General features: G+C 40.5%; 1 protein-coding gene across 1 annotated transcript in view; it reads right to left on the bottom strand.

Annotated features, from left to right (window-relative positions):
- XRN3 (5'-3' exoribonuclease 3) overlaps window positions 1-24,474 on the bottom strand; it is a 61,986-nt gene extending 37,512 nt beyond the window's left edge. The window contains exons 1-13 of the mRNA XM_087663695.1: window positions 24,060-24,474; window positions 23,615-23,717; window positions 5,061-5,137; window positions 4,587-4,778; window positions 4,349-4,468; window positions 4,199-4,261; window positions 3,935-4,081; window positions 2,898-3,062; window positions 1,866-1,943; window positions 1,401-1,487; window positions 930-1,232; window positions 633-728; window positions 237-332 (exon numbers count right to left, since the gene is read on the bottom strand). Of these exons, the coding sequence (XP_087519821.1) occupies window positions 237-332; window positions 633-728; window positions 930-1,232; window positions 1,401-1,487; window positions 1,866-1,943; window positions 2,898-3,062; window positions 3,935-4,081; window positions 4,199-4,261; window positions 4,349-4,468; window positions 4,587-4,778; window positions 5,061-5,137; window positions 23,615-23,717; window positions 24,060-24,263 (1,731 nt within the window). The 5' untranslated portion in view covers window positions 24,264-24,474. The remainder of the gene's footprint in view (window positions 1-236; window positions 333-632; window positions 729-929; window positions 1,233-1,400; window positions 1,488-1,865; window positions 1,944-2,897; window positions 3,063-3,934; window positions 4,082-4,198; window positions 4,262-4,348; window positions 4,469-4,586; window positions 4,779-5,060; window positions 5,138-23,614; window positions 23,718-24,059) is intronic.
- Window positions 24,475-26,223: the final 1,749 nt, after the last annotated feature.

Below are 26,223 nucleotides of genomic sequence, written 5' to 3'. Positions count from 1 at the left end.
TAATACTTGTAGGAGTTAGAAATCACCAAAAACCAGTATTCTTATATTTGTTTAAGTTGGAATACTGGTACTTCTAACAAACAGTGAAGAAGTATTTTTTGAGACGGCTGTAAAGCATATGGAAAAAAAACTCAAACCCAGGCCAGTCCTGTAGCACAAGCTGACCATGGCCTCAAATTGTATACCTCTCAAACAAAAATTCCATAAACCAATAGAGAAAAGACCACAGTACTTACCACATCCTCCCTCACATTTTCAACATCTTCCGGAGTGTATGCCTCAAACTTCTCAGCATAGTAGCGTTCCTTCCATCCCCGTTCACCAAGTTTTACCTACAAATCCAGTCATAGGGATGAGACACATCCCTTTCAATGCAAATAAATAGCAACTAAACTACATGTATTGAAGAGAGTGAAAAAAATAGACTGAGTTGGCTGTATACAACATATTAATATTGTATATGGCTTAACATCTTAATTCCTATTGCTGGACTTCCCCTACATTCACAACACATTTATATCTGGGTATTTCAGTGAAGCGGTCCACTTCCCATCTTGAAATTAAACATGGAAAATCACCAAGAAGCCACTAACACCCCAAAGAGAGATTAACACCTCTAAGAGAGTACAAACCTTGTCTTCCAGGGGTTCACCAGTACTAAAAAGGTCTGACTTATCCTTTAGTGCTTCCTTCAGCTTCTGTTTCAACTCCTCCATGGCGTTCTTAGCCTGCTTCATGAGAATCATCTTGGTTACCGACCAACAGTAGCAAGAAAATACTACTCACTCTACTTCATTAGAACTCTATGCAATGTTGTCTAGCCTACACCTTTTAAATAAGCCACAAGCTCAATCAAAAAACGAAAAACCCAGAGTTAGTCTGCAAACATCAGACCAATGGGTCATTATATGGATTATGTAAGACCTCACCTCTGCATCCTCAGCTGTAACAATTCCTGAAGAAACATCACCATTTTCTACACGCAAAATCTTTGCAGCGTGCGATGATGGAGCTAAAACATGCACACTAGGAGAAGTAACACCATTCGCATGATTAGGTCCAGCTCTGCCTGACTGACCTCGAGAATGAAATGGAGATGGCAGAGGGGCGGAGGCGAGGCGAGATTCTCGATTGGGCTTGACTGGCACTATGTCAGCTGGATTGACATTTGGAATGGCACTATCTTCCCCTTTCAACTTGCCCTTCTCACGCATGCGCCTCTCAAGTTGGCGCTGCAAATGCAACGATGAAACTAGTAACTCCATGAAGGATGATGAATGTGCCACCAAATGCAATTCCATCCTTACTCTAGAAAAGCCTATGCCTATGATGATGCATGTTGCATTGTCATGTCCCTTAAACACCAAAACCAGAAAATAAAATCAGAATCAACAAGAAACCTGATGTAACCGAGCCCTTTTCTGAAAAATTCTCTCCTCGTTTGCTCCCACAGTCTGTATAAAATGCTGAACCCGCTTCAGATTAACCTGCAAATAAGAAATTCGCATGATCAACATTCACTTTAAAATAGAGACAGAGTCAGGTTAACGATGATTAGCAAGCATGCACCAAAAGGTCAAGCTACTTCAACTGAAAGCTGAGTGCGCTCTAGACCATGTGGCAGGCATGGGAACCTAGATAATGATGCCAAGTAGCATCACTGTTTCACGACTCTTTCATACATCAATGTTCCATAGCAGAAGCAAAACCTTAGCTTCAGTATATATCCTCTACATTACAGGAAACATGCACATGAATGTTCCCTCTTTCCTTTCACGGACCATTGAAAAAGCTGTTTTTCTGGGAGACTAATTTCATAACCTTTAATCTAATAGCTACATTTAAACAGAGCAGTACTGGCATACCTCAGCACCATTTGTAAGATATCCACCCATTCTTCGGAATTCATTTTTATATATAGCCATTAGCAAATTGATTCCACCCTGCAAAATTAAATCTCCTGCTTTAGTGAAAAGACTCAACTCTAGCTTTAACTGTTTGTGAATCGCAATAAAGTTCTCTCATGACATATCAAACATGTGGAGCATGAATAAGCAAAACAAATGAGTCATGGCTTCTGGCATAAGGCCAGTTCTCTTGGTGTAGGTTACCCATTCTTGATAAAATACCTTCCACACAGATCACTCACTCTATGACAATCAAAGATGCAGATGCATGAAGACCATACAAGAGAGTCAGTATTTAGGAACGTCAATCAACTGGTGAATTGAGACAGGCGTGCAAAACTTCCATTTTCTCCCCCCCACTGCATTGCTTTTCTACTAAACACATCAAGCTTTCTTGTGCACCTAGAATCAGCATCTAATTTTTCTCCTAGACACAAAAGATCCACATGCACACACTATTTTGGCTGCCTACAACAACATCAGCAATGCATACCCCTGTTTTAGCTGGACAATAAAAGGGTCTCCGCAAACACCACCATACACTTTAGACCAAGATATCAACCATTCCCAAATACAATCACAGACTTCCCAACCTACCAGGTGACAGGAGAGCTACCATTGCGAGAATTAAGCACATACTAGACAGTCCAAACTCGTCTGGGCCCACAAAATTGCACAAGGACACAGCCCAAGGGTTGAGGGGTAGTGCAAAGAGACTTCCCTCCACCAGCTGATAACAAGTAAAGGATCTTAACTAGAACCAACGCAGACAACTGCGCACTAAGAACAGATGCAATGCCATTGCACTATTTCACAGTTTGCAAAGTTATATTCACCGTCTTCCACGCAGAGCACGCCAACCTGTTTCCAAACGCTTATGGCTTACATGCAATATAATGCTTTAAGTATTTGAACAACATTGATAAAAAGTTATTAGTCTCCCTTATATATGCAACCAGAAAGAACAGATATATTAGACAAGCAACCTACCTCTCTAATTTCCAGAGTGGGCATGTGTGGCAAAAAGTCATTGCCCACAAAGAAGCACATGAAAACAAAGTCATCCACAAGTCGCTCAAAATCCACAGGAAAAGGAGGATTTGGAATCCTCAAATCATACTCCAAATATTCGCGCAAGGTCCAAATTTGTAGGAACTGCAAGCATAGATAAAAATTAGTCAATTGCACAGGAGACTGGGGAAAAGAAAAGTTAATGGTGCTTACAAGCTGAAAGATAACAGCAAACTGAAAATAAAATATCCAGAGTCCAGTAAACCATCAATGCTTTCTATCATACACCCAGGTTCAAATCCAGTGATGAGTGTGCACACTCACATACAAAAACAGAGCAATGCACAGGCTAGGGGCAAACAGGGGCTGCAGGGCAGGGCGGGGCGGGGCGGGGCGGTCTCTAGAGATGTACAGGAATCAGAATATGATTTTACTGCAAGTTAAATTGGGTTAGGGGTTTGCAAAAGCTAACTCCAGGGAGTGAACATCGATTGATGCCACATTAATAGCCAACAAAAGATAATGTTTCCTCACATCCAGGCATTTTATTGAAGCAATCACCACAACATTTACCAAGCATTTTGCCCATTCGAATAATACAATCACAATAAGCTTATTAGTGGCATCCAAGAGAGTTTTGTTTCAGGGTGGACTCGATACATAATCAGCTCGAAAAGTATTTATGTTAAGCTGTGTCACATTCTGCAAAAATCCACCAAAATATACTAACTATTTGCCATTTGTATGTGTTCATACTGGTTATTACCCCCTTTGTCAAGAAGAATGTTCTTTTCCCATACTCATATATAGTTACAGGTTAGCCTCATTGCCCTTTTTTTTTTCCCTTAAAAGGGAATATAAATATAATTTCTGAAGTGCCAGATTATATTTTTCTAATCAAATCCTGAATAGAGGTACACCTTATCCTAGCCTCTAAATTTCATTACTCCAGAACAGGGGGAACTCAAAAACAGATATTCAAAAAATGCACATGAGAGCCAAAATTAATTTCTAACCTGGAAGGGCTTTTTGGCAACTCCTTCTTCACCCTTTTCATCAAATTCTCCATGTTTCCTCTTGGCTTTCCCTTCACAATCAGCTGCCAGATGGCCAACTTGGCCACAAAGAAAGCATTTGTCTTGTTGTCCAGGAGTGAATACAACCTAATATTTTCAGAAAATAAGTTCAGGGAAAAAGGCATACATTACTACTCATGGTGGCTTTCCTGTAATAAGAAAAGAGAACTAAAAACAGTAAAAAGATTAAGGTGAACCACATACCTCTCTTAATATGGAGAAATGCACCTCATGAGTGGCAAGAGCAAGCATTATCAGATCTGCATCCTGTCAAAAAAACAGAGACTTCTAGAAACTGGCATACGTGGTATAACATATGGTCAACTGCAACAAAAATATAACACTTTTCCATACCAGTCCATACAAACAATGACGAGTGTTAGGATCAAAGCCAGGAAGATTTCTTTGAAGCCGGATGTACGACATAATTTTATGCTCTCCTTCACCTGGAGCATTTGAATCGGACAGAATGACCTATCAAACGTTTAAGAGGGGTGGGGAAGATCAACATTGTTGCAAAATGTATCTACAGCATGCAACTTGTATTTTTGAGTAAAAGACCTAATAACAGATGTATAAGATCAGCCCTCACTTTAATATTTCGCCACCCAGGATCATTATTCAACCGTAAATGTATATAATATTGCAATGCAACTGCCAAAGTCCCCATGAAAGGTGTTCCAGGAGTAATAACATTAGAATCACAAGCTTCAGACTTCTCCTTCGGAGGTATGATGCGACCCTCTGCCTCAAACTCCTTTCGTAACCTTTCCTCTTCAGCTGCCTATTCAAAAACCATCTACCATAAGGAGAGTTTCAAGAGGAAAAAACACCACGAAATGAAGCTACAATTTTGTTGGCCATCAGAGATGGCAATGTACTTGAACTAAGCATCAGAAGTGATGCAGCATCACCTACTGTGGCTTTGACGAATGGATCAATGAAAGAGAGAAATCCAAGCAAAAATGAAAGTGAACATGCATTGTCTCAAAAACTAGTTCAGAATCCAGTTCGGAATTCTGAGCTAGCAGACTGGAATCATAATTAAACAAGAGACTACACATACCGCATCAGCTGCATCTTTTGCAGCTCGAAATCGTCGAGAACGCTGTTGATTCATTTTTGCTCTTGGAGCAACACCATCTGCCATAAAGTTTAAGTAAACCAGAGAGCAATCACCCATTGTTATCAATAGAGGAGGCACGTATACAAGAACTTTATCAGTCATTGTGGATTCATAAAATTAAAAGAGAACATTCACTAAGACCCCACAATGACGAGATCAGTAAAACCTCACCCCAAAAAAAACACCCAAAAGAACCAAAACCACCACCCTAAGATGTCACTTTAAGACCTTAAAGAACAAATTTAGTAGTAAAAAATCAACTTCATTACAAGTTTGCAAACAAGGTGTTACAACCACAATAGCCAACCATGAGGAAAAGAAAATTGATAGCAAAGCATAGCACTTTTCTATAATAGCTGAAGTAACTTACTAGATCACAACAGTTTGCTTGAGGAAAAGCAAAAGACTCAACAACGTTTTGGAAAAGAATTGTACATACGCATCCATCCATACGAAATGTGTATATACCCAATTAAAATTTGTATTATCAAGTTGCACTACCATGTGGAATAATTGTCTGAATGTTGTACAAGAGGCATTGATTCTCTTTCCACTCCAAGAACACAAAAATACAAATGATACAGGTGGTGGTGGTTGATCACCCACACAGACCTTAGCTGAAGCAATTCTAGACTTTTTGTGGTAAGATCTGCAATGTGTTGCACTTGGGAGCTTTTAAGTGTGCACTTCCACACACTATCATCATCTATCTCACGGCATTAATGTAGATGTATATGCACAGCATGCCTTGTGAATAGTAAGGTTGAGAAACCTTTACAAAAAGGATGGTGAAGGACGAGAAGAAGAAGAAGGTGACCACAAATAGTGGCATCACCCTTATCACACAAAAAAGCCAGAGTTTACATAATGGCAATGAAGAATTTCAGAGATGAAAGCAGCTACTACCACATGGTGATTGAGGGTATTGAGAGAAAAGCTATCTCAGGATTGCATGGAGCCCTAAGCTAAATATAGAAGTGGGCTGGCCACTTCACGACAACTCAAAGTGGCTAAGACCAGCCATTTTGCATATAGAGACAAATAAATGGCTGCTTCAAATTATGTTGGATCAGGTAATAACACAGATTGAAGAAAAATAGCTTGAAACTTGGGTCACCAAGGAAATTAGCGTAGGAGGCTTGGATGATGAATAGGACAAGGTCGAAAGTATTGGAAGATGAAGAGCTCGAGAGAGATTATTCTATTCCAGAACACAATATCTTATAAAGAAAGGTGTGTAGAACCATCCCACTCATTAACATTGGGGATCCTTCAATCAAGGTCAAAGGAAACACTTAATTCTAAGATACAAAACCATGCAAGAAAAAATAGAAGCAATGAAGCAAGCTAGATCTTTGTAAGGAACCAATAACTGGACCATCTGAAAATGTATGGATGGACCTTTTGGCATATTATACCCCTATCTTCTAATTGATAGGTTGACCTTAGAGATTACTTTTACTTTTCCTTTAATTTCCAATTGATTGTGCCTTTTGGCACCCGAAGTGGAATGTACAAATGATGATTGATGTGCGTAATTTTGTCCTCAGTTTTGGCCCCCACAAGAGATCTCTCTCTCTCTCTCTCTCTCTCTCTCTCTCTCTCTCTCTCTCTCTACTGTGAAGGAATACCCTAACACAGAGACACAAATAACACCTTACAACAAAGCACAGTCTGGTAGAAGAACACAGTTAGGGTTAGGGTAACCCAGAGACAATGAACACACAGAATGAAAGAAGTGATATGACTACTGTATATACAATGCTCATGCAGCAAACACACTATGCAGTGAATGAATACTGTACCTCAAACTCCTGTATCTCAAGGATTAGGGCAAGGGTAATGAGTTGGAGAGTGTGTCGTACTCCGAACGGATCCCGAATCGTAGCAAGGCAACCACTGGATATCGAACACCAACAAACGCAGCCAATGAAGGCTGGATCTGATGCAAGCGGCAATGTAGAAGAGAGAAAGACTAAAAACGCAAGTGAGGAGAGAGAAAAACTAAAAACGCAAGTGAGGAGAGAGAAAACAATAAACGCACGCTGCTGGAGAGAGAAAATAACAGCAACAAGCTGAGAAAATGATGGTAACATCTGGAGGAGAGAGAAAATCTGCAAGGGTAGCACCTGGCGCCTGCAAACACAACAATATGCTGACGTGGCAAGCTATACAACAATTGGATAACAGACAGTAGCAATCACCTGGCTAGAAACAGCAGCAAATTGATGACGGAGGGCTAGAAATAGGCGCCAAATGAGTGAAGACTGCAATAGATAGCTTAGATTGCGATGTCCTCAGCAAACAGGGTGTGGGCGACAAGCTGAAAACACCTGAAACCTACAAAAAACGAGATTAGGGCTGAATGGAGGGCAACATACCTATTTATAGAAAGTTTGTGCTTATGGGATATAGACACTCTCTAGGAATGCATTTCTTTTTAAATAAACAAAGTTTCTTCCTTAATTAAGCATGTTTTGGGCTATTTAAGTGAAGCTAATGCATTTTTAGCTCAACATCCCCTCTTAAGCCCAGCAACGGTGCCACGAGAAGTAGGCCAACCAAGCCCTTTTTTTCTTTATCTTTTACCCCAAAGCATCCCACCCCAAAGTAACCAGAGCATTGGACAAAGGGTGCGTATCGGTTGCCCTAGCCTCCCTGGAGTGATCACTTGGGCTCCCTTAGTAAGATAACCATCACCTCTATAGTATTTGTGAAGACTAATTATATTATTCACTGCAAAACTACAAGAATATAAGAGACACAAAGAACTAAAAAAACAGCTGAACAACCAAGGAAATCGCCGTATGCTAGGGGACAAAATCCGAGAGAGAGAGAAGGCTTGCATGTTGAACAAGATCCAACTGCCAATGGAAAAGACCTTTCAATCCAGCAACATGACTTTGAACACCAGAACTGGAATCAAAAATAAAGGTAGTTCAAGTGACCCAACTATGGCAACAACCCCAAAACCTAAGAAAACGGAACATTATCTTCATATACGGCTACGGAAGAAGATCCTTTGAGACATTGGCATGCGAGTGTTCAAGTTCGGGAGAAGCCGATACATCCTCTATTTGTTGAGGTTTGGTAGAAACGGAAGCACCAAAAGGAGATACTCCATCAAAAGCCATGGTAGTAAGAAAAGAAATAGATCGAGAAAGAACAAAAAGATTGAGAGAAAATGATTAACCCAAATGCAAGAGTAAGTGGAGATTAGAGCATAGAGAAAGGCATAGCACAGATGAAGACAGGACTGTAAACAGAATGCATTTAACGCAAATCTATTTAGTTCTTTTTTCTTTTTCAAGAACAAGCACAAGGACAATTTTGGGGGGCTAGCTTTTGCTCAAAGTAAAAGGTTTAAATGGAAACCTTGAGAGAAAGAACAACATATAACAATTAAAGAGGAAATCGGCTGGAACGCTCAACTGCCCTATATCCATGCGGATACGTGCATTTCAAAAAAATGAAGCCACTTGACTGCTTACATTTTCTGCGACACACATAGAGTCCCGCCATGCAACCACCAGATCAATGCAATGAATTACTAGCTCCACGTATTATGGACATATTCAGTCCCCCCTCCCCCCCCACACACAAAAACACCACAGTGACTAACTTGATGCCCAATTGAAACACAAACACGCTGCCTCTCACAGTAGCCTCCCCAATCCAAAAACAAGCCGCCACCCTGCAACCTTCAATGCCCTCCCTCCCTTCGATATCATCATTTCTCTCCTCACTCACTTTCTCTCTCTTCAGCATTCTCTTCTCACCCTCTTTCTATCTCTTTGGCATCATCGTCTCTCTCCTCTCTCTTCTTTGGCATCATCATCTCTCTCTTCTCTCTCTCCCCTCAAGATCAAAATATTTCTAATGCTTTCAAACTTGACATAAAATCAGCATTAATAATTATGTTAACATAAAAATTAACAATAACATTGACATGAACATTTGATGTTAATATAATAACATCCAATATTAACAATAAAGTTAATTGTGACATTAACATCAAATGCTAAGTTAATTGTCAAAACAAAAATCCTGATGTCTTAACAATTATGTTAGCATTAAAGTTAATTGTGATATTAACATCAAATGTTATTTCAGCTAGTAGTGATGATCTGCCATAGCCTCAAAGTGGCAACTCCCCAACCCCACTCCTCAATCCTTCCGAAAACTCCATGTGGACCCATCACCCCAACACAAAACCCGACTATGTACTAGACAAGAAACGTACTTTGTTGTACCCACCACCCACAACACATGCCCCCCATGTACACCCCTCCCACTGACAATGTCCCATACCATCCTAAATGAGATAAAAGCGTATCTTTCGCACGTGAACCATCATGGTCCTGTGAGCAAAAGTGATTTTGTGCTCATCATTAGATCTCACGCTAGATTGCAAGTTGTTGCCTTGATACCAATGAAACGTCTCCCTAAGATCCACCTCCTACATATGAGACACAACACATGAAACTAGCCTTCCTCCTTGGATAGGATGGTAGTAACTCAATTTAACACTAATTACAGCAAGTACAAAATTCAAATAAACTGAAAATGCAAATATTACCACTTAATTTTGGACGTTGGACAGCTTATTCGCCCTTAAACTTGGCGCCCCGATGGTATTTCTTTAACTTTTATTGCAAATGGATGGAGTACAACTCAGATCCTCTGATCTCCTTAGCTAATCCAAAAGCCTTTAGCTGTCATGAACGACTAGCAAGCCTAAAAACCAATTTGCCCCTTCGTTTGCTTGGGGATTGGCCCTCATCCTGCTCGTTGGAAGACAAATTAAGCCCCAAATCTGATATGGGTTGGCTCGCCTCTTGAATCTCCTTGAAATTCTTTAATTTCAACTGTTGTTGGAATTCAAGTTCTAAGACGTCAATTTTAGGCATACATCCCAAGGTGGCTATCAAACCCTACTTTCTATTGTAAATTAGGATTTATAGACTCAAATGGCTAGATTTAACTGAGATGACTTGGAGAGATAGCTGAAGGATAAGAGAGAATGCTGTAGAAAGAGAAATTTCAAAGTTTCATCGTGAAAAAGAGTGAAAAATTGTTGTTGCCTTGCTCAAACAACCATGGAAGCCGTCGCCTACAGCTTAAGATCACCAAAAAGACTACTACCCCATCCTATATGTTGTCACCTACACTAGAAGGATCTTGGGCTCCCATCACCTACACTTGGTGGGCTCCAAACTGTTGTCGCTTGCTGTAGGACTGGTCCCTGGTGGCTGCAAATCACATCAACAACATCTCCTTACTCTCTAACAGCCTCCTTTCAAGTGGCAGCCTTTTAATCTCATTTTCTAGTATTATCCAACTTAATAAGTTAATTTTCAGAATATTAATATTGAAAATTGATTTAATGATTACTCTAGTACCCAGAAAAATAATTTCAAATGAGTCTAAAGACAATCTTTCTTCTGTCAATCCCAAACCAGAAACCTTTGGCTTAGTGAATCCCTCAACCATGGTACCCTCTGACATGTTAAATCCTATAACCCTTGTCAGACAAGAAAAACCCGGTTGAGGACAAGGACAAAGATAAGGAAACCCCAAGTGTCACAACTCTATAGAAACAGAAATTGTATCCTTTTTCACTAATTTGTCTATATAATGATTAATTAAAAATTTGTTTCCTTTGCACTAATTAGATATAAAGAAAAGTGTATTGGAGCTGGCCACTGATGAGTGGTCACAAGTTATGGTGGACCCACGCGGTAGGTTAGAGAAAAGATAGTTCACACTTCCACCTATATGGCCCGATTGGGCGCCTGTGACCAGAACTCACGCATATCAGGGTTAGACTCGCACACAGAAAGGATTGATGCCTTGAAGTGTGGGCTAGATCCGCCAGAACAAAAGTTACAATCAACAAGATGAGCAAACCCCCCCCCTCCCCGAAGGAATGTATTTCTGCTCAACCCAAGTCCCTCAGGGAAGAGCTCGGTTACAATCAACCTGAGAGTGAGGAGAAGTAATTCTCACTCTCACAAGATCATGCAAAGATGTACAAACACACATGCATTATCTATTTTGCAATGATAAGAACTGATTTCTTTACAGTATGAGAGAAGAAAGAGGGGAAATCAGCCTTTCTCCATCGTTGATCAACAGTACATGGATAGGGCTTGCTTCTTGCTGCTAAAATGGAAGAAAGAGCTCGAGAAGGAGGTGCTGTAATGAATTTACAGGCTTGATGTCCTGTAAAACAGCAGTGATAGAAAAGGGAATATGGAGGAATTTGATAATGGAGAAGTGGGGGATGATGATGGGGATGGATGGGGCCAGTTTCTGGCTATCTGTGGGTGCTGTACATGAGTTTACAACAAAGAAAAATGATGCTGAATGAAGAAAAACGAGCTCTTATTTATAGAAGAGGGAAGAGCTAGTACAAAAGGGGAAAGTGGAGTAGCACAAGACAAGTGTCCAGCCACATGTCATGAGATGTGACAAGTGGTGGGACACTTGGAAACTTGTGTGACAAGTGTCTTGACACTTGTCTCTTCTCTATGGCCTTCCTTTTTGGGCTGAATACTGTCAAGAAGAGAAACAACCAAATTTAGTAAGCACAGTCAAAGTACAGAATTTACTATTTTTAGAATGACATTCCTATTTTTTAGGACTAGCATTTTTAGGCTAATTCGAGGCTCCTAAAATTTAGGGACCTCCTAAAATTTAGGGACCCCCCAATATGGGTGTCAAATGAAATCTTTTTCCGTGTCATATGCAGCCATTGCTGCACCCCTGTACTCAGCCTCTGTGCTCGACAAGGCAACTGTAGGTTGTTTCTTGCTGCTCCAAGTGACTGCAGCACTCCCAAAAGAGAACACATATCCACTGGTAGATCGTCTATGAGAAATACTACCAGCCCAATCAGCATCAGTGTATCCATGCAACTGTATCTGAACCCCAGTCTCATAAAATAGTCCATACTGCAATGTGGACTTCACATACCTGAGTATGCGTCTAGCCGCATCTAAATGCGGTTTCCTTGGAGCCTGCATAAACTGACTTACCAATCCAACAGCATAGCTCAAATCTGGCCTGGTAATAGTCATATAAATCAAACTTCCTACTATGCGTCTGTACATAGTAGGGACTTCCAAAAGCTCACCTGCATCTGTGCTCAGCTTGACATTCTGCTCCAAAGGAACTGAAATAGGCTTACAGCCTGTCATCCCATATTTGGACAGCATGTCCAATCCATACTGCCTCTGCAAGAGCTGTATCCCACTTGGTGATCTAATCACCTCAATGCCCAAGAAATAACGCAGCTCTCCCAAATCCTTCATCTCAAACTTTTGCTTCAATAGCATTTTCACATGAAGGATATCTTCATCACTGTCACCGATCATAATCAAATCATCAACATAAATGACAAGTAGCATAATACCTTTTATCCTTCATGAATTTTTCATCTACCCACTGTGCAAGGAAAGTCACATGAAGATTCTGATACCGTTTCAAACATTCTTTAGCCATATCAAGAAGCTTTTCAGCTGAGGACAGCTGAATAAAAAGCCAGAGGGCTGTCACAACTCTATAGAAACAGAATTTGTATCCTTTTTCACTAATTTGTCTATATAATGATTTATTAAAAATTTGTTTCCTTTGCACTAATTAGATATAAAGAAAAGTGCATTGGAGCTGGCCACTGATGAGTGGTCACAGGTTATGGTGGACCCACGCGGTGGGTTAGAGAAAAGATAGTTCACACTTCCACCTATATGGCCCGATTGGGCGCCTGTGTGACAAGAACTCACGCATATCAGGTTTAGACTCACACACAGAAAGGATTGATGCCTTGGAAGTGTGGGCTAGATCCGCCAGAACAAACAGTTACAATCAACAAGATGGCATGATCATGAAATGCTTGTACAATGTGCATGTGTGGGCTGAAAGCTTGAATTGCACATTTCTTTGCATAGGAAAGTCACATGAAGATTCTGATACCGTTTTTGCGATGTACCTGGGAAAAGCTTTCATATAACACCCATATTGGGGGGTCTCTAAATTTTAGGAGCCTCGAATTAGCCTAAAAATGCTAGTCCTAAAAAATAGGGATGTCATTCTAAAAATAGTAAATTCTGTACTCTGACTGTGCTTACTAAATTTGGTTGTTTCTCTTCTTGACAGTATTCAGCCCAAAAAGGAAGGCCATAGAGAAGAGACAAGTGTCAAGACACTTGTCACACAAGTTTCCAAGTGTCCCACCACTTGTCACATCTCATGACATGTGGCTGGACACTTGTCTTGTGCTACTCCACTTTCCCCTTTTGTACTAGCTCTTCCCTCTCCTATAAATAAGAGCTCGTTTTTCTTCATTCAGCATCATTTTTCTTTGTTGTAAACTCATGTACAGCACCCACAGATAGCCAGAAACTTGCCCCATCCATCCCCATCATCATCCCCCACTTCTCCATTATCAAATTCCCCCATATTCCCTCTTCTATCACTGCTGTTTTACAGGACAGCAAGCCTATAAATTCATTACAGCACCTCCTTCTCGAGCTCTTTCTTCCATTTTAGTAACAAGAAGCAAGCCCTATCCATGTACTGCTGATCAACGATGGAGAAAGGCTGATTTCTCCTCTTTCTTCTCTCATACTGTAAAGAAATCAGTTCTTATCATTGCATAATAGATAATGCATGTGTGTTTGTACATCTTTGCATGATCTTGTGAGAGTGAGAATTACTTCTCCTCACCCTCAGGTTGATTGTAACTGAGCTCTTCCCTAAGGGACTTGGGTTGAGCAGAAATACATTCCTTCGGGGGGGGTTGCCCATCTTCAACCCTCAATCTTGTCTCCATTACTTTTACATTTTCATGGCTGTAATTTTGTGAGTAATTTTCATTTTCAGCTTTAAGTGTTCATTCTCTTTTATATTAAATCTCGAAAACAAGCGAATATCATAATTGTTAAGCATACTACGTTGTTCGGGGCATTTACACCAAGTAAGAACAAGGACAATCACAAAGATCAGGAAACCCATTCTTATGGCCCTTCAGACCTCATTAAAGGAACAAAGTCATAGCTTTCTGATTCACCCCTAGCCACTTAAGTACTCCCGAATACTTAACGCTAATGCTACAACATTGCATGGATCAATATGCGTAGTGCTTAACATCCATTGTTTACGGCTAGGAATACCGGGGTATCTAATCCCACGTATCCGATATCATTCCAAGCGGTACTTGTGCAACAAAAGCATTTCATCAAAACCTTTGGGTCTAATGAAGCCTAAATTATCCTTGTCTCTTAAAAAAGCAATTATACTATGCAATTTGATAGCAACTTTAGCAATTTCAATTAAAACAACATGGACAAGCTATTAATATTAGATTGTTTAAGGCCTATTGGCTTTTATGCGAATCTCAATGGCCTTATTGGTGGGTTTTCGAACCTTTCTAGCACCACTCAAACCCAAAGCTAGCTTGTTCTCCCCGAAATGCATTGAGGCACAACAGTTGACTAGACTATCTAGGGGTAAAGCATTGTTCCCATACAAGCTGCGAGAGCAGTAACAAATCGAGACAAACTCTGAATACTAGATATGACTCCTCGAAGGATGAGGAGGTAAGGGTCAACTAGTGAGACAATGGGGGATAAGCTTCATCACCGAGAGTGAAACAGCCCAAATCACCAAATAAGGCCTCTAAATAAACGCTCAATGGAGTTTCATGGGTATTGCCCTGTTTCTCAATTAGATTTTGAATATGAATTATACCCTGCTTTGCCAATTGACCTCTCTTCTCAAACGATTGGGAAGGCTACTTAGTGATAAGCTTTCCGTTGTCACCATTTTGGCCTCTTTTGCCATCATAATAAGATAATTGGCCTTGAATGTGGTCAACATCAACCATGTTTAGGTCACAGAGCTTACACTCATTCACATGAATTCATTGCATTATGATTTGGATCTTTTGTTTCTATAAGGCCAATTATCCGGTGCTTGGATTTGGACCAAGCATGCTTCTCTAGCTTTCATAGCCTAGGCTGAGATTATATTGTTTAATATGAAATGATCATTTTCAACTTACCAACGTCATACCTTTTTTTATTTCGTATCCGCTCTTTATATCCACTGGTTTATCTAGGCATATCGTCGGCCTACCCACATAACATTACAAAAGGTGCAACAATGGCGACGATGTGACAGGATGGAGTTAGAGGGAAAAATATGGAACTAAAAAGAATTTCATTCCAAGGGGAAAAAAATATCAATAGCCTATCCATTAAGCACTCATTCAGCACCTATATGAATTTTTCTCTTATCCCATTAAGAACAAATACACTAGTTCATATGTCATATGTGCATACGCCAAGTGTTTCTATGTTTTGTGCATTGTATCGAATTAAACCACATGCTCCACTGCTTCTACAAGACCCTGTCAACAATTCCTTGGAGTTTCAATCTTGTGACCATATTCCCCAAGCGAAGTGTTTAACACATTAGCTAAGATTCCACTCCGCAAACCAAAAACGAACACTCGTTGTTTACAGCATGAAATTCCTCAACAATTCTCAGCCATTTTCACATCTCAATGAAGAGCAATTGTGTTTTTGCTCCTGTAAACCCTAATTTACAACAAAAATTAGGGTTAAATAGTCACTCAGCTTCCATGCCATGAAATTGAAGGCCTGATAGTTGAAATCAACAATGGAAATTCAAGAAATTGCCAAGATTTCAAGAGGCTAACCATCCCAATCAGATTTGGGCATTGTCACCAAGGATGGGGAACCGTAACCAGGATGGAGACCTAAAAATTATACGTTCTTTAGACATAATTGAAAAACTCCATAAAGAGACTAAACAAATCCGATACCTTATAGGTCAAAAACCTTCTAAAATGGCACATAAAAGTCTAAAACAATACACGAGCCATGAAAGTTGAATCATAAATGAACAAGGAATACTCAAATTGAAGAGTAGAAGTAACAATTATCAATGCCAAATGGTGACTAAGAAATAGTCTATGACATAAATACTAAAGTCCAAAAAATAACAATAAACAATGAGTACTTGGATTGAAGACTACAAGAAATAGAACAAGCTAAGAAATGTAGTAAAAGTTAAATGTGACAAATCATAAATGCCATAAGACATAAAGACTTAAGTCCACCAGTAAACACTAAATCATGGGTACTTAAACTAAAGACTACAAGAAACAGTACAAGCTAAGAAGCAATAAAACTAGTAGACTAAAGACTACAACACAATACAAGAAGTACAAACCCTATGACCCATGGCATCCCCTGTGTTCCCCACCCCCCCATCGCACTCGTCCCGAGACACATCCCCTTGTGATTGACTAGTGTATGGAAATACACCCTTTCTTGCATTTCAAAACATCGTCCTTGCATTTCCCGCTTGTGTCCCTTGCATCCCCTATGACTATAGATTTTTGCCTCATTTTGACAAACCAACAGTCAATTTGAGGCCAATCCCCTATTAGATGAAGGGGTAAAAATCAAATACAAGGCTTGCTCGTCATTGTTGACAACAAGAGGCATTAGATTTGGAAGAAGATTGGAGCAATCTTAGTGTGCTTCTTCCAATTGCAATTATAAGTTTTAAAAAACATTACAAGAGTCACTAATTCTAGAGCCAATCAAGAGTCTACTAACCAAGATTGATTCGTAACATTTATATTTCACTTTATGTGAATTTTATGCTTGCTGTAATTAGTGCTTAATCAGTTTATTTGCCACCCTATCCGAGAAGAAAGACTATATTAACTGCAAAGGAGAATGAGCAACACACTAGCAAAAAGCTGTAAATGGCAAAGGTAAATGAAGGTGGAAAGACAACAAAAGTGCAAATATGGCAAAGGCGTCAAGCACAAATAATATTTTAGAAATTAATACGTGTTGAGAAGAATCCTAATGTTAAATATGCACCCAATTTTTATGGACAATTTAGAATTCTTTATTGTATCAATGTTAATGCTTTTAAATTAGAATTGCCCTCTCATTGGAAAATTCATAATACCTTTCATATTAGTCTTCTTTGTCTCTTCAAAAGTTCATTACCTGTCCATCTCGTGTATAATTCTCTCCCACTGCTTGAAGATGATAATGCACTTTTACTTCATGAATCTATTATTGATACTGATTATATGACCATCCACATTGGCACTACTTATCCTTGCTATCTTATAAAATTTCAAAACCATCCTGTTGAGTAAGCTCAATGAATGACTGCATGTGCTTTGCATGGTTTTTGAATGGTTCTCCCTTGTGTACACATTGCCAGGATAAGTGCCTTGAATGATTCTTTGCTAGCACAAGGCATGTTCCTAAGAGCAACTCACTTTTCGTCTTGGGCAAAAGGTTGATGGAAACACCTATCCTTTCCAGGCGAGAGACTTGTAGGTGTGAACATGAGTGAAGATGTACGTGGGTGATGCCACAATATTCATATCTCAAGTGCTAAGGTCTACATGATTTGATTACTTAATGACATTTCAATAATTAGTTGATTTATTATGGCTAGCTACATTTATTCAGTTAATTATTTTTTAACATGATTTTTTGAATTTTTGACAGTTGATGTGTAGAGGAAGATGAATGGGATATATATACGACAACAAGCGCAATTTATTTCAAAGACTTCATTAAATTATTTAAATAGATGCACAACTGTTGAGTTGTGCAAGTGATTGTAACCATCTATTTAGTTAACTCAAACTTCCTTCTGAAAAAGTCACGGCGTGCACACTATATTTTCCAGTTGATACCGGGGCCATGTAATTACTAGTATTATTTTGAGAGCCAAGGTCGTGCCCGTACAGGGTGTAATATTCTCCATGTTGGAAAGGAAAACCCGCAACTCAACGAAGGCAGGCACTAGCTTCTATTCGCTTTCAAGAAATCAAAAAATATAATCTTAATGTGTGCGTGAAACAAGAAAGACCGTCCACGGGCCAAAAAGGAGGAATGGGCAACGGATTTGATATTGGAAGCCCAAAACTCAAACCCTATGTATAAAAGTCAAAAAGTGAATGGATAAGCTCATTCTTGTGGTATACAATCTTGAGAGCTCTCTCTTCCTTCTAGCTTCTACTATTTTTTCTTATGCATCATCTTGAGAGGGAGGGAGAGTGAAAGTGTGACAGTGACAGAGAGAGTGAGGGACTTGGGAATAAAGATTCTCTCTTCCTCCGCATTCTTCTCTTCTTCCTCTATGAGAAGCAAAGTGGCGGAGAGGTTGGGTTTCTCCTCTTCTCTACTTTAGAGGTGGATAAGGGAGCACCACTCAAATCATGCAATCACTTGTAAGCCTTAGAATCATGTCGTTCATGTGGATGTTTTGATTAGTTGAGAGACGGCCATCTAGCTAGTGCAGTTAAAACACTTGAAAGGATGAGTGTTTCATCAAGTCCCGTGTTGTCCACAAAGCTTTAGCGAAAGTGACAACATTTTGGTTCCATTGCCAAGACATAGAATGAACTATTAAGGTACGCTCTCTCCACCATAATCCATTTGCACTCTAAAATGGAATAGGCACGTGTACTAAAACGGAGCATGATATAGTTTAGGAATGAATTATGAAGACAGTCATTTGTTGCTCTTGATGCTTGGGTTGATTATGTGACAAAAAATAGAATTCAGGTAGAATAGGAGAAGAACCTTAGGAAGCAACCTTACATTGTTAAAAATTGCAAAAAAATTCAGTTTTAGAGTCTATGTGATTCCCTGTGGGAGAGGAAAAACTAAGGTCTTTCAAGTTGTGGTTTTGGGGGGGAAGGAGAAGGCAAGGTGGTAGACATTGCAATAGGGAAAGCAAATATAGAAAAGTTGGAGGTGGAACCAAACTCTAATGGTAGCAATATCGTCTCAAGCACCTGCCAAGTATACAAGTATCGGTTCTCTATCTCTCCCCCAGTTGTGGATGAGGATAATGTTATTATTTATTTTATTTGCCTTTGTTGAGTGCCCTTGCAAGGCCACTAGCCTACTCGATCATATTGGCCTTACCTAGTCCTCGGCTTGGCCACACCCAAGGCACTGATTGTGACATCACATTCAAACACTCAAGCTCAGACACTCGAACTCAAATGCCCAAGCTCAACCTCTATAGATTCAACTTGACCTCGCCCACCATCAATACCTCAACCTCCAACTAGGCCCTCGACCTTTGACCTCTCTCCTCAACCCCTTCCCCTTGGACCAATAACTAGTCAACCTTCCCACCATTAAACTAGAACTTCAGCCCATCCCCATACTCAACCTCAGCCCTTACCAAGCTTCTCAACCTAAAGATGCCCTTAGCCTAAAAACAATGTCTCGACCTTGCTTCACACCAAGCTCTCAGCCTGACCACCCTAGCACAACTATTCAGACTCCACAATCAACACTCGCATCACTTCTCACTCAAACAACACTGGGACAAGCCCCTTGCTCTAACACCAATCAAACCATCATTCCTCTGTCCCTACGATGTAGGAAGCTCAATCATTCAGGTTGAACATCACTACGATAGCCATCTTGGCCCTCTTCAATCCATGTTGCCACAATCAACAGCCCACCAACCACCTTGGTCACCCCTTGGCCATACTCCACATTAGCTCAACTAGGTGGCATTCTCTCGACCCAACAATGTTGACCACCCTTACACATGTGACATCTCAGTCTTATTAACTCGATCCTACTCGAGCCTTATTGCAACCCACTCTACTACTATCGCATGCGAACGCCCACACACCAGGCCATTTGAACACATCCGAACTCAAACCTCAACACGATGCCTAGATATCCATATCCTCGAATTGCCACAATACCCATCTTGGTCCTCCTAGCCAAATCACTCATCCACTTGCAATCCCTCGACCCATGCTTGCTAGGCTATTGACAAGGCACCCAACTCAGCCCTTTTTGCCACCCCTGTTGCACTCAACACTCCATCAACTGTCAACTGCCCCCAACCCCATGTGCCTTGGCTGGGCTCTTGGCCCTTTGCATACACGAGGGCCACCTAGCTCAGCCCACTCCTCTCATTCTCACACACCCACAACCTTGACTTTGGTCACCTTTTCGGCCCGTGACTACCATAACCAGCATGTCACTAACTGAAGAGAGGCATTTCTATAAATTCAGCTTGCAAGAGAGAGGAAGGGGAGGCTACTGGTCTGATTTGCAACCATTGACGACCTTCTGAGGCAGCTAGAGGCAAAAGAAGACCAATCAACAGCAGGAGACGGCATCTACAGGCTGTTGAGGCAAGGCAGCAGCAGTAAATGACTGATTTTCTTCAATTCTTTGCATCTACATGCTGTTGTGGCGGTGCAACAGCTGCACTTGACTGATTCTCAATCATTCTTTGCGACAAAACTCTGAATTTTCTCTCTCTACAGCTTTCCCTCTCATCTCCCAGCCATTTCACAGCCTTGCTCCAAAGATCTCAGCATTTGGACCCTTGAAGGCTGAGAAATTGCAAATTTCTCTGCTATAAACCCTAATTTACAGCAAAAATTAGGGTTTAGCAATAGCCTTGGGAAGCGTGCCAAAAATTGGAAGCTTGAAGACTTGGATTCAACAAGACTGAAGGTGAATTTCAACTGAATTCAAGTGGAGGACTAGCCAATCATTGAATTTGGGGCATTTCCATTGTCTATGAAGTGGGTGAAGGCCAATTGAGTGCCCGAATCAAGGGGCAAAATAGATTGAAGACATGTTGGTCACTTTGGACAACAAGGAGAGTTGAAAAACCAAAAGGGATTGGGAGAATCCCATTGTAAGTCAACTTTTTCTTCAATAAAGCTAAAGAAATACCAAAAGGGGCGCTAATTTTGGGGCTAATCGGGTGTGCATTGTCTAAGATCAGTAGGTAAATTTGTATTTTCAGATTTGCATTTATTGTTTGCTGCTATAATTAAGTTGTAATCAGGGATTTACCACCCTATCCGAGGAGGAAGGCTGGTTACAAACATTGTTCCCACTACCGATGACTCAAAGCCCGAGCTTTGTATTGTCTTGTGCCTTGGTATATGATTTCATTTCACACACATATTTTTCGTGAGGTCTTTTGTTCTTTACAATGTCCTTTCTTTGTGTTTGTCCAATCAATTGCAACAAATGTCTCTCGCTTCCATTGCTACCCCTTATTCTAACACACCTTTCATGGCTTACAAAGAATTGTACGTTGTCTTGACCATTACAGACATTTCTCTAGTGATGACGAGATGAGCATCATTGAGATTCTAAGGCGGTGGCTTACATAGTCACACGTGTGTTGTAGACAATCACATGTTGCTTCATCACTCATTCTCCTTAGCTATTCATTGGTTGGGTAGATCATTTGTGTTAATACATCATATCTTCCTCTTCTTCTCATGCCCCAACGATATTACGGTGCTCCCATTTGGCATCTATCTTGGTTCCCTAGCTGCCAACCATAAAGCCTTGGGAGAGACATGTTGATCTTCTAGTCTCTCTGATATTGCATCTACATGCTTTTGGCCAAAGGGCATATGTGGAGGTGTAAAGGGCATGTTGATACTTTTCTCACACTTCAGAAACGGCCTTTTTTCTTACTACCTTCTCTTATATCAAGCTTCACTATCTACAACTAGCAATTCTTTGGGTATTCACTGCAAAGAGAGCTCATTAGAGAAATCTTGGATGGTGTTGTCTCCAAGTACATATACATTTGTACTTTATACTCCTTATACTTGTGTATATGAGGGAACCGTTGGACATGCTCATGCTCATGAGAGGGATTTCACGTTTATTGCATAACGAGCTATGTCGACAGCTCATGAAACTTTGATGTGCAATGGCTTGTAGATCTTCATCCACCTGGCCTATTGGTGGTGCTTCAAGCTCATTGTACTTGTCTAAGGTGTAGCCCACAAAGGCCCATGCCAGAATGTTCGTGCCACATGGTGTGCTTTGTTCCTCTACAGCATTCCATCTATGAGCTATGGGGTCATTAGTACAACCTACACGTGTCTGCCTTAGGAGGATCGAGCGACCACTCTTTTGTGCCATTTTTGTATGGTATTCGTATCCCCCTTCATATGATCCCTTGTGTTTCTATGATCCATTACGGATGGCCTTGGTCATCATATTGTTGCTCTTGGATATGAATAGAGGCTAGTATGTTTTTGCTTCATCCTTGCTATGTTGATGGTTGTTATACTTGTTTTAGCTGCACAATAATGAAGTCATTTTCGTTGCTCTCATTTGATTCTCCATGCTTCCATGGGTTCTATGTTTCATATCTATGCTCTTTGATTTTGTGTTCCACTTCCACATTGTCATTTTGACAAATGTAGCATTAAACCAACTACAAGAATGAACAATGGAATGAGGAAGACCAATAAAGAATGATAGTCTCGCAACTTACAATGTATTAAGTTACTCCTTGAATATCTAAGACACTCCCCAGTCTAGGTAATTTGACTAGGAGCCTCAAAATTTACCCTCGAACTTGAGAAAGTTTACATAGACTAACATTGGAACTTCATACTTGTTCATGTTGCAAAAATTACAAAGGGATGTATACAACTAATGATAAACTAACTATTTGGAGTCGTAGGAATTTAATATTGACCAAATGGCCATATTAGTATGTCCCAAACTTGAGCCAACAACAAACCACGATATAAGTTGTGAACCGATGTGACCTATAAGATTTCAAGTTGTTTGCTAGTGAACAAGTTTCTCTTGATGCACCCGTTCAACTAAAAGTAGAAAGGCATGTGCAAGTTTGACCGGATAGCATAATTCACACTTGTTGACGGATGCAAAAGGTGGATCGTAACAAGATCAAGCTCAAAGGAACACAAAATATGAAAAAGAAAATGGGATCAAGAATGATGGACATGCGCAATTTCAGCCGATTAGCATAATTTACAGATCACATAATTTACAGCTGTTGATAGATGCAAAAGATGAATCATGACAAGATCAAGCTCAATGGAATGCAAAAGATGAAAAAGAAGATAATGGGATCAATAATGATAGAAGAGGCTGTCTTCTATAGTTCACTACTACATGTATGCCACTACGAGCACCGCCAAAAAAGACGTCTTAGTAGACTCCCATGTGTGTATTAGCTTGGATGACTTTGGGGCTGAAACGTAAATGCCTGAAGCCCGACAAGCAAGCCACACTCAAGTTGAAGACAACCACCAGCCTTCTATAGTTCACTACTACATGCTTGCCACTATGAACACCACCAAAATCAACCACTAGTAAAAATGGACGCATGGAATACAAGAGGAATCGAACAAATATATAATCCCCGTTGCTACCATAAAACGTTTGGGCACACAAATTTTATTAAGTCCACAGAGCTGCTTCATTTCAAAGAGCGATTGGTTGATTTCAAAGGGCAATTGATAAGAAACCATTTGTAGTGCAAAAAAATCACCAGCTTTTGACTTATCCAGACGAGAACATTTTGTGTCAAATTTTATTCAGTATATGCACCCAAACAAAACAAAACAAAACAAAACTCACCAATGGCCATGTACAGCAGCTTTCTGGGCCGAACCATTGCAAATATTCGGTCAATGTAGTCAAACATGTTCTGGAAAACTTCACTGAACGTGGTGGGGGAAGGCTGTTTCGACAACAGTGACCAATAAGTTTAGGATCTACAAGAAGATCACAAGCCAGTACTACCAAAGCTACACACTTCCTGGCAAACTAGTAAAAACTACTAACTCCACAACTGCAAAATTCAGCGACAAAGAAATCTAAAATCTCCCCCAAAACATTACATCAATCAATTTTTCACCAGACAGGCAGGTTACAAGCAATCTAGCCCATCCTGACGGGGATCTTAGTAAAAAAATACCAACTTCACAGCTATAGAACGCAGCAATCAGGGAATCCAAATACTCCAAATTCTGCCAAAAAACAGAAACCCTAATTTAGAACCTGGAGGAGCAGGATTTCGTACCCGGTCTTCGGGGTGGAAGCAAGGGTGGATGATGCCATTCATGTCGAGGTAGAGGTTGTCGAACTCGAGCTCGTTAGGATTAGGCTGGCTCGTATCTACAGGCACAGTAACGCCATCGATGCAACGAGGCTCCTCTTCTATGACGTCGACGACGATAAGCGGGTACTTGTCTGCAAGCCATCGGTAGAAAGCGGGGACACCCATGGCGGAGCTGGAGGAGAGTAGGGGGCGACTGGACGTCTACGAGGCCTGTCACGATTCGGGGCACAAGAACGAGCAGTAAATCTGGAACCAAGAGAGACAGTCCTCGTGAGACGGTGCACTTTTAGAGAGAAGGTGCCGCCATAGCTTTACAAGTTTACACGATCCCAAAGCCAACCAACCCTACTATATGTGTGTGTGTGAGAGAGAGAGAGGGGGGGGGACAATATCTCCGAGAAGAACGTGTCGCTTGGCTCTATTCCCCCGCCACCGGCTCTCCTTTGAAAACGCGTGGAAACAGGGATTAACTCCCTGAAGGCTAAAGTCCCCACCCAAAAAAAAAAAAAAAGCCACTGATCCGGTCATAGCCTAATGGTTTAAGTGTGTGTATGTTCGAGCCCTTGGTTCCGCATCCCCCGTGGCACAATTCATCTTGCATGCAAAAAAATTTTACATAATTGAGAGGGGTTTCCCACAATGTGTTTGAAAGGGTACATGAAAGGGCATGAAAGTTTCAAACACACAACTCAAAGTTTGGAAGCACCTTCCCCTGTTGTTACTATAAACTGGATGAGGTTAAAAAAGCCTATGTCCTCTTATTATAAGTGATGAGAGTGAAATTATCGTGCTTTAAAAAGTTTATGACCTCTTATTATAAGTGATGAGGGGGTGAAACTATAATGCTTTGTCATAACTTTTGCTATTTAACAAAATTTTCACAAAAGGAATGGAGTTCCCTATTTTCATGGGATTCCTTTCCAAACTCACCATAGGAAGGGGATAGTTTCGAGAAAATTGTGGTTTTGGCCTGCCAAACTCACCATGGGAAGGCCCTCTTAGCACATGAGACCTGTCACTAGACTAAGCAAAGTGTAGGTGGAGATGGTAATTTGCCTATTAGGCCCAACTACAAATAGATGTGTTTAGTGCATGAGACCTATGGTAGCTCGAGCAAAAGTGTAGGTGGAGATGGTGATTTGCCCATTAAAAATGTATGGTTCAAGCACATGAGGAGGCGTGGAAGAGAGTCCAACATAGCAAGCAAACCTTTTTTGACTATCAACATGACCTATTGACAACTAAATCTAGGGTGAGATTTGGTAGCAACTCAATCAACTACACAGCAAGTAATTCAATCCATATTAGCACATGAACCTTTCATCTACTGACATAGGGCTCCTCCCCCCTAATGTGCTTGATACAAGAGAGAGTAGTTTCACTAACATTTGAAATTCTTAATAAGCATCAACATTACAGTGAGCTAGATTGTCTAAAAAACTTAGCCAAAGATTGGCTAAGGTTCTTCTAGATACAAAGAGAGAGAGTGTATGTAGTTATAACGTGGATAGAACCACTCCCATGGGAGCAACATTACAAAGAGCTAGATTGGCCAAGACCCTAGCCAAAGATTGGCTAAGGTCCTCCTAGATGCAAAGAGTGAGTGTGTATACATAGTTTAACACAGTAGAAACACCTCGAAGATGTCTCAAAGGCAAATCTCACAATTTAAGTTTTGAATTCTAGTAGAATCAACTAAAATATATCATGCATGGGGCCTCCTATGCTGAAGCATTACTAATTGAGCATACGTACAGGTGGGTGTGTGTGTGTGTGTGTGTGTGTGTGTGTGTGTGTGTGTGTGCGCGCAGCACGCGTGTGTGTGTGTGTGCATGCATACAGTAGAATCAACTAAAAAATATCGTATATGAGGCATCCTATGCTAGAGCATTGCTAATTGAGCACGCATATAAGGGGATGTGTGTTTGTGTGTTTGTGTGTGTGTGTTTGTGTTACCAGATAGGATTTTAACAAGGGATTTTGAAATCAAGTTATCATTATAAATACTCCAAGAGAGAAGGAAAAAAAAGGGTGCGGGGGGGGTGATAAACCTGCACTCGTTACGTACTCAACACAGCACAGAAAGGTAACACGATATATGAGCTCAAGGTATACTCTTGTATTA

The sequence above is a fragment of the Lygodium microphyllum genome, chromosome 23 (genome assembly GCF_053477565.2).
Source record: "Lygodium microphyllum isolate KBCC chromosome 23, Lygodium_microphyllum_v1.1.10, whole genome shotgun sequence".
Lineage (NCBI taxonomy): Eukaryota > Viridiplantae > Streptophyta > Polypodiopsida > Schizaeales > Lygodiaceae > Lygodium > Lygodium microphyllum.
This window is presented reverse-complemented; position numbering and strand designations above follow the sequence as displayed.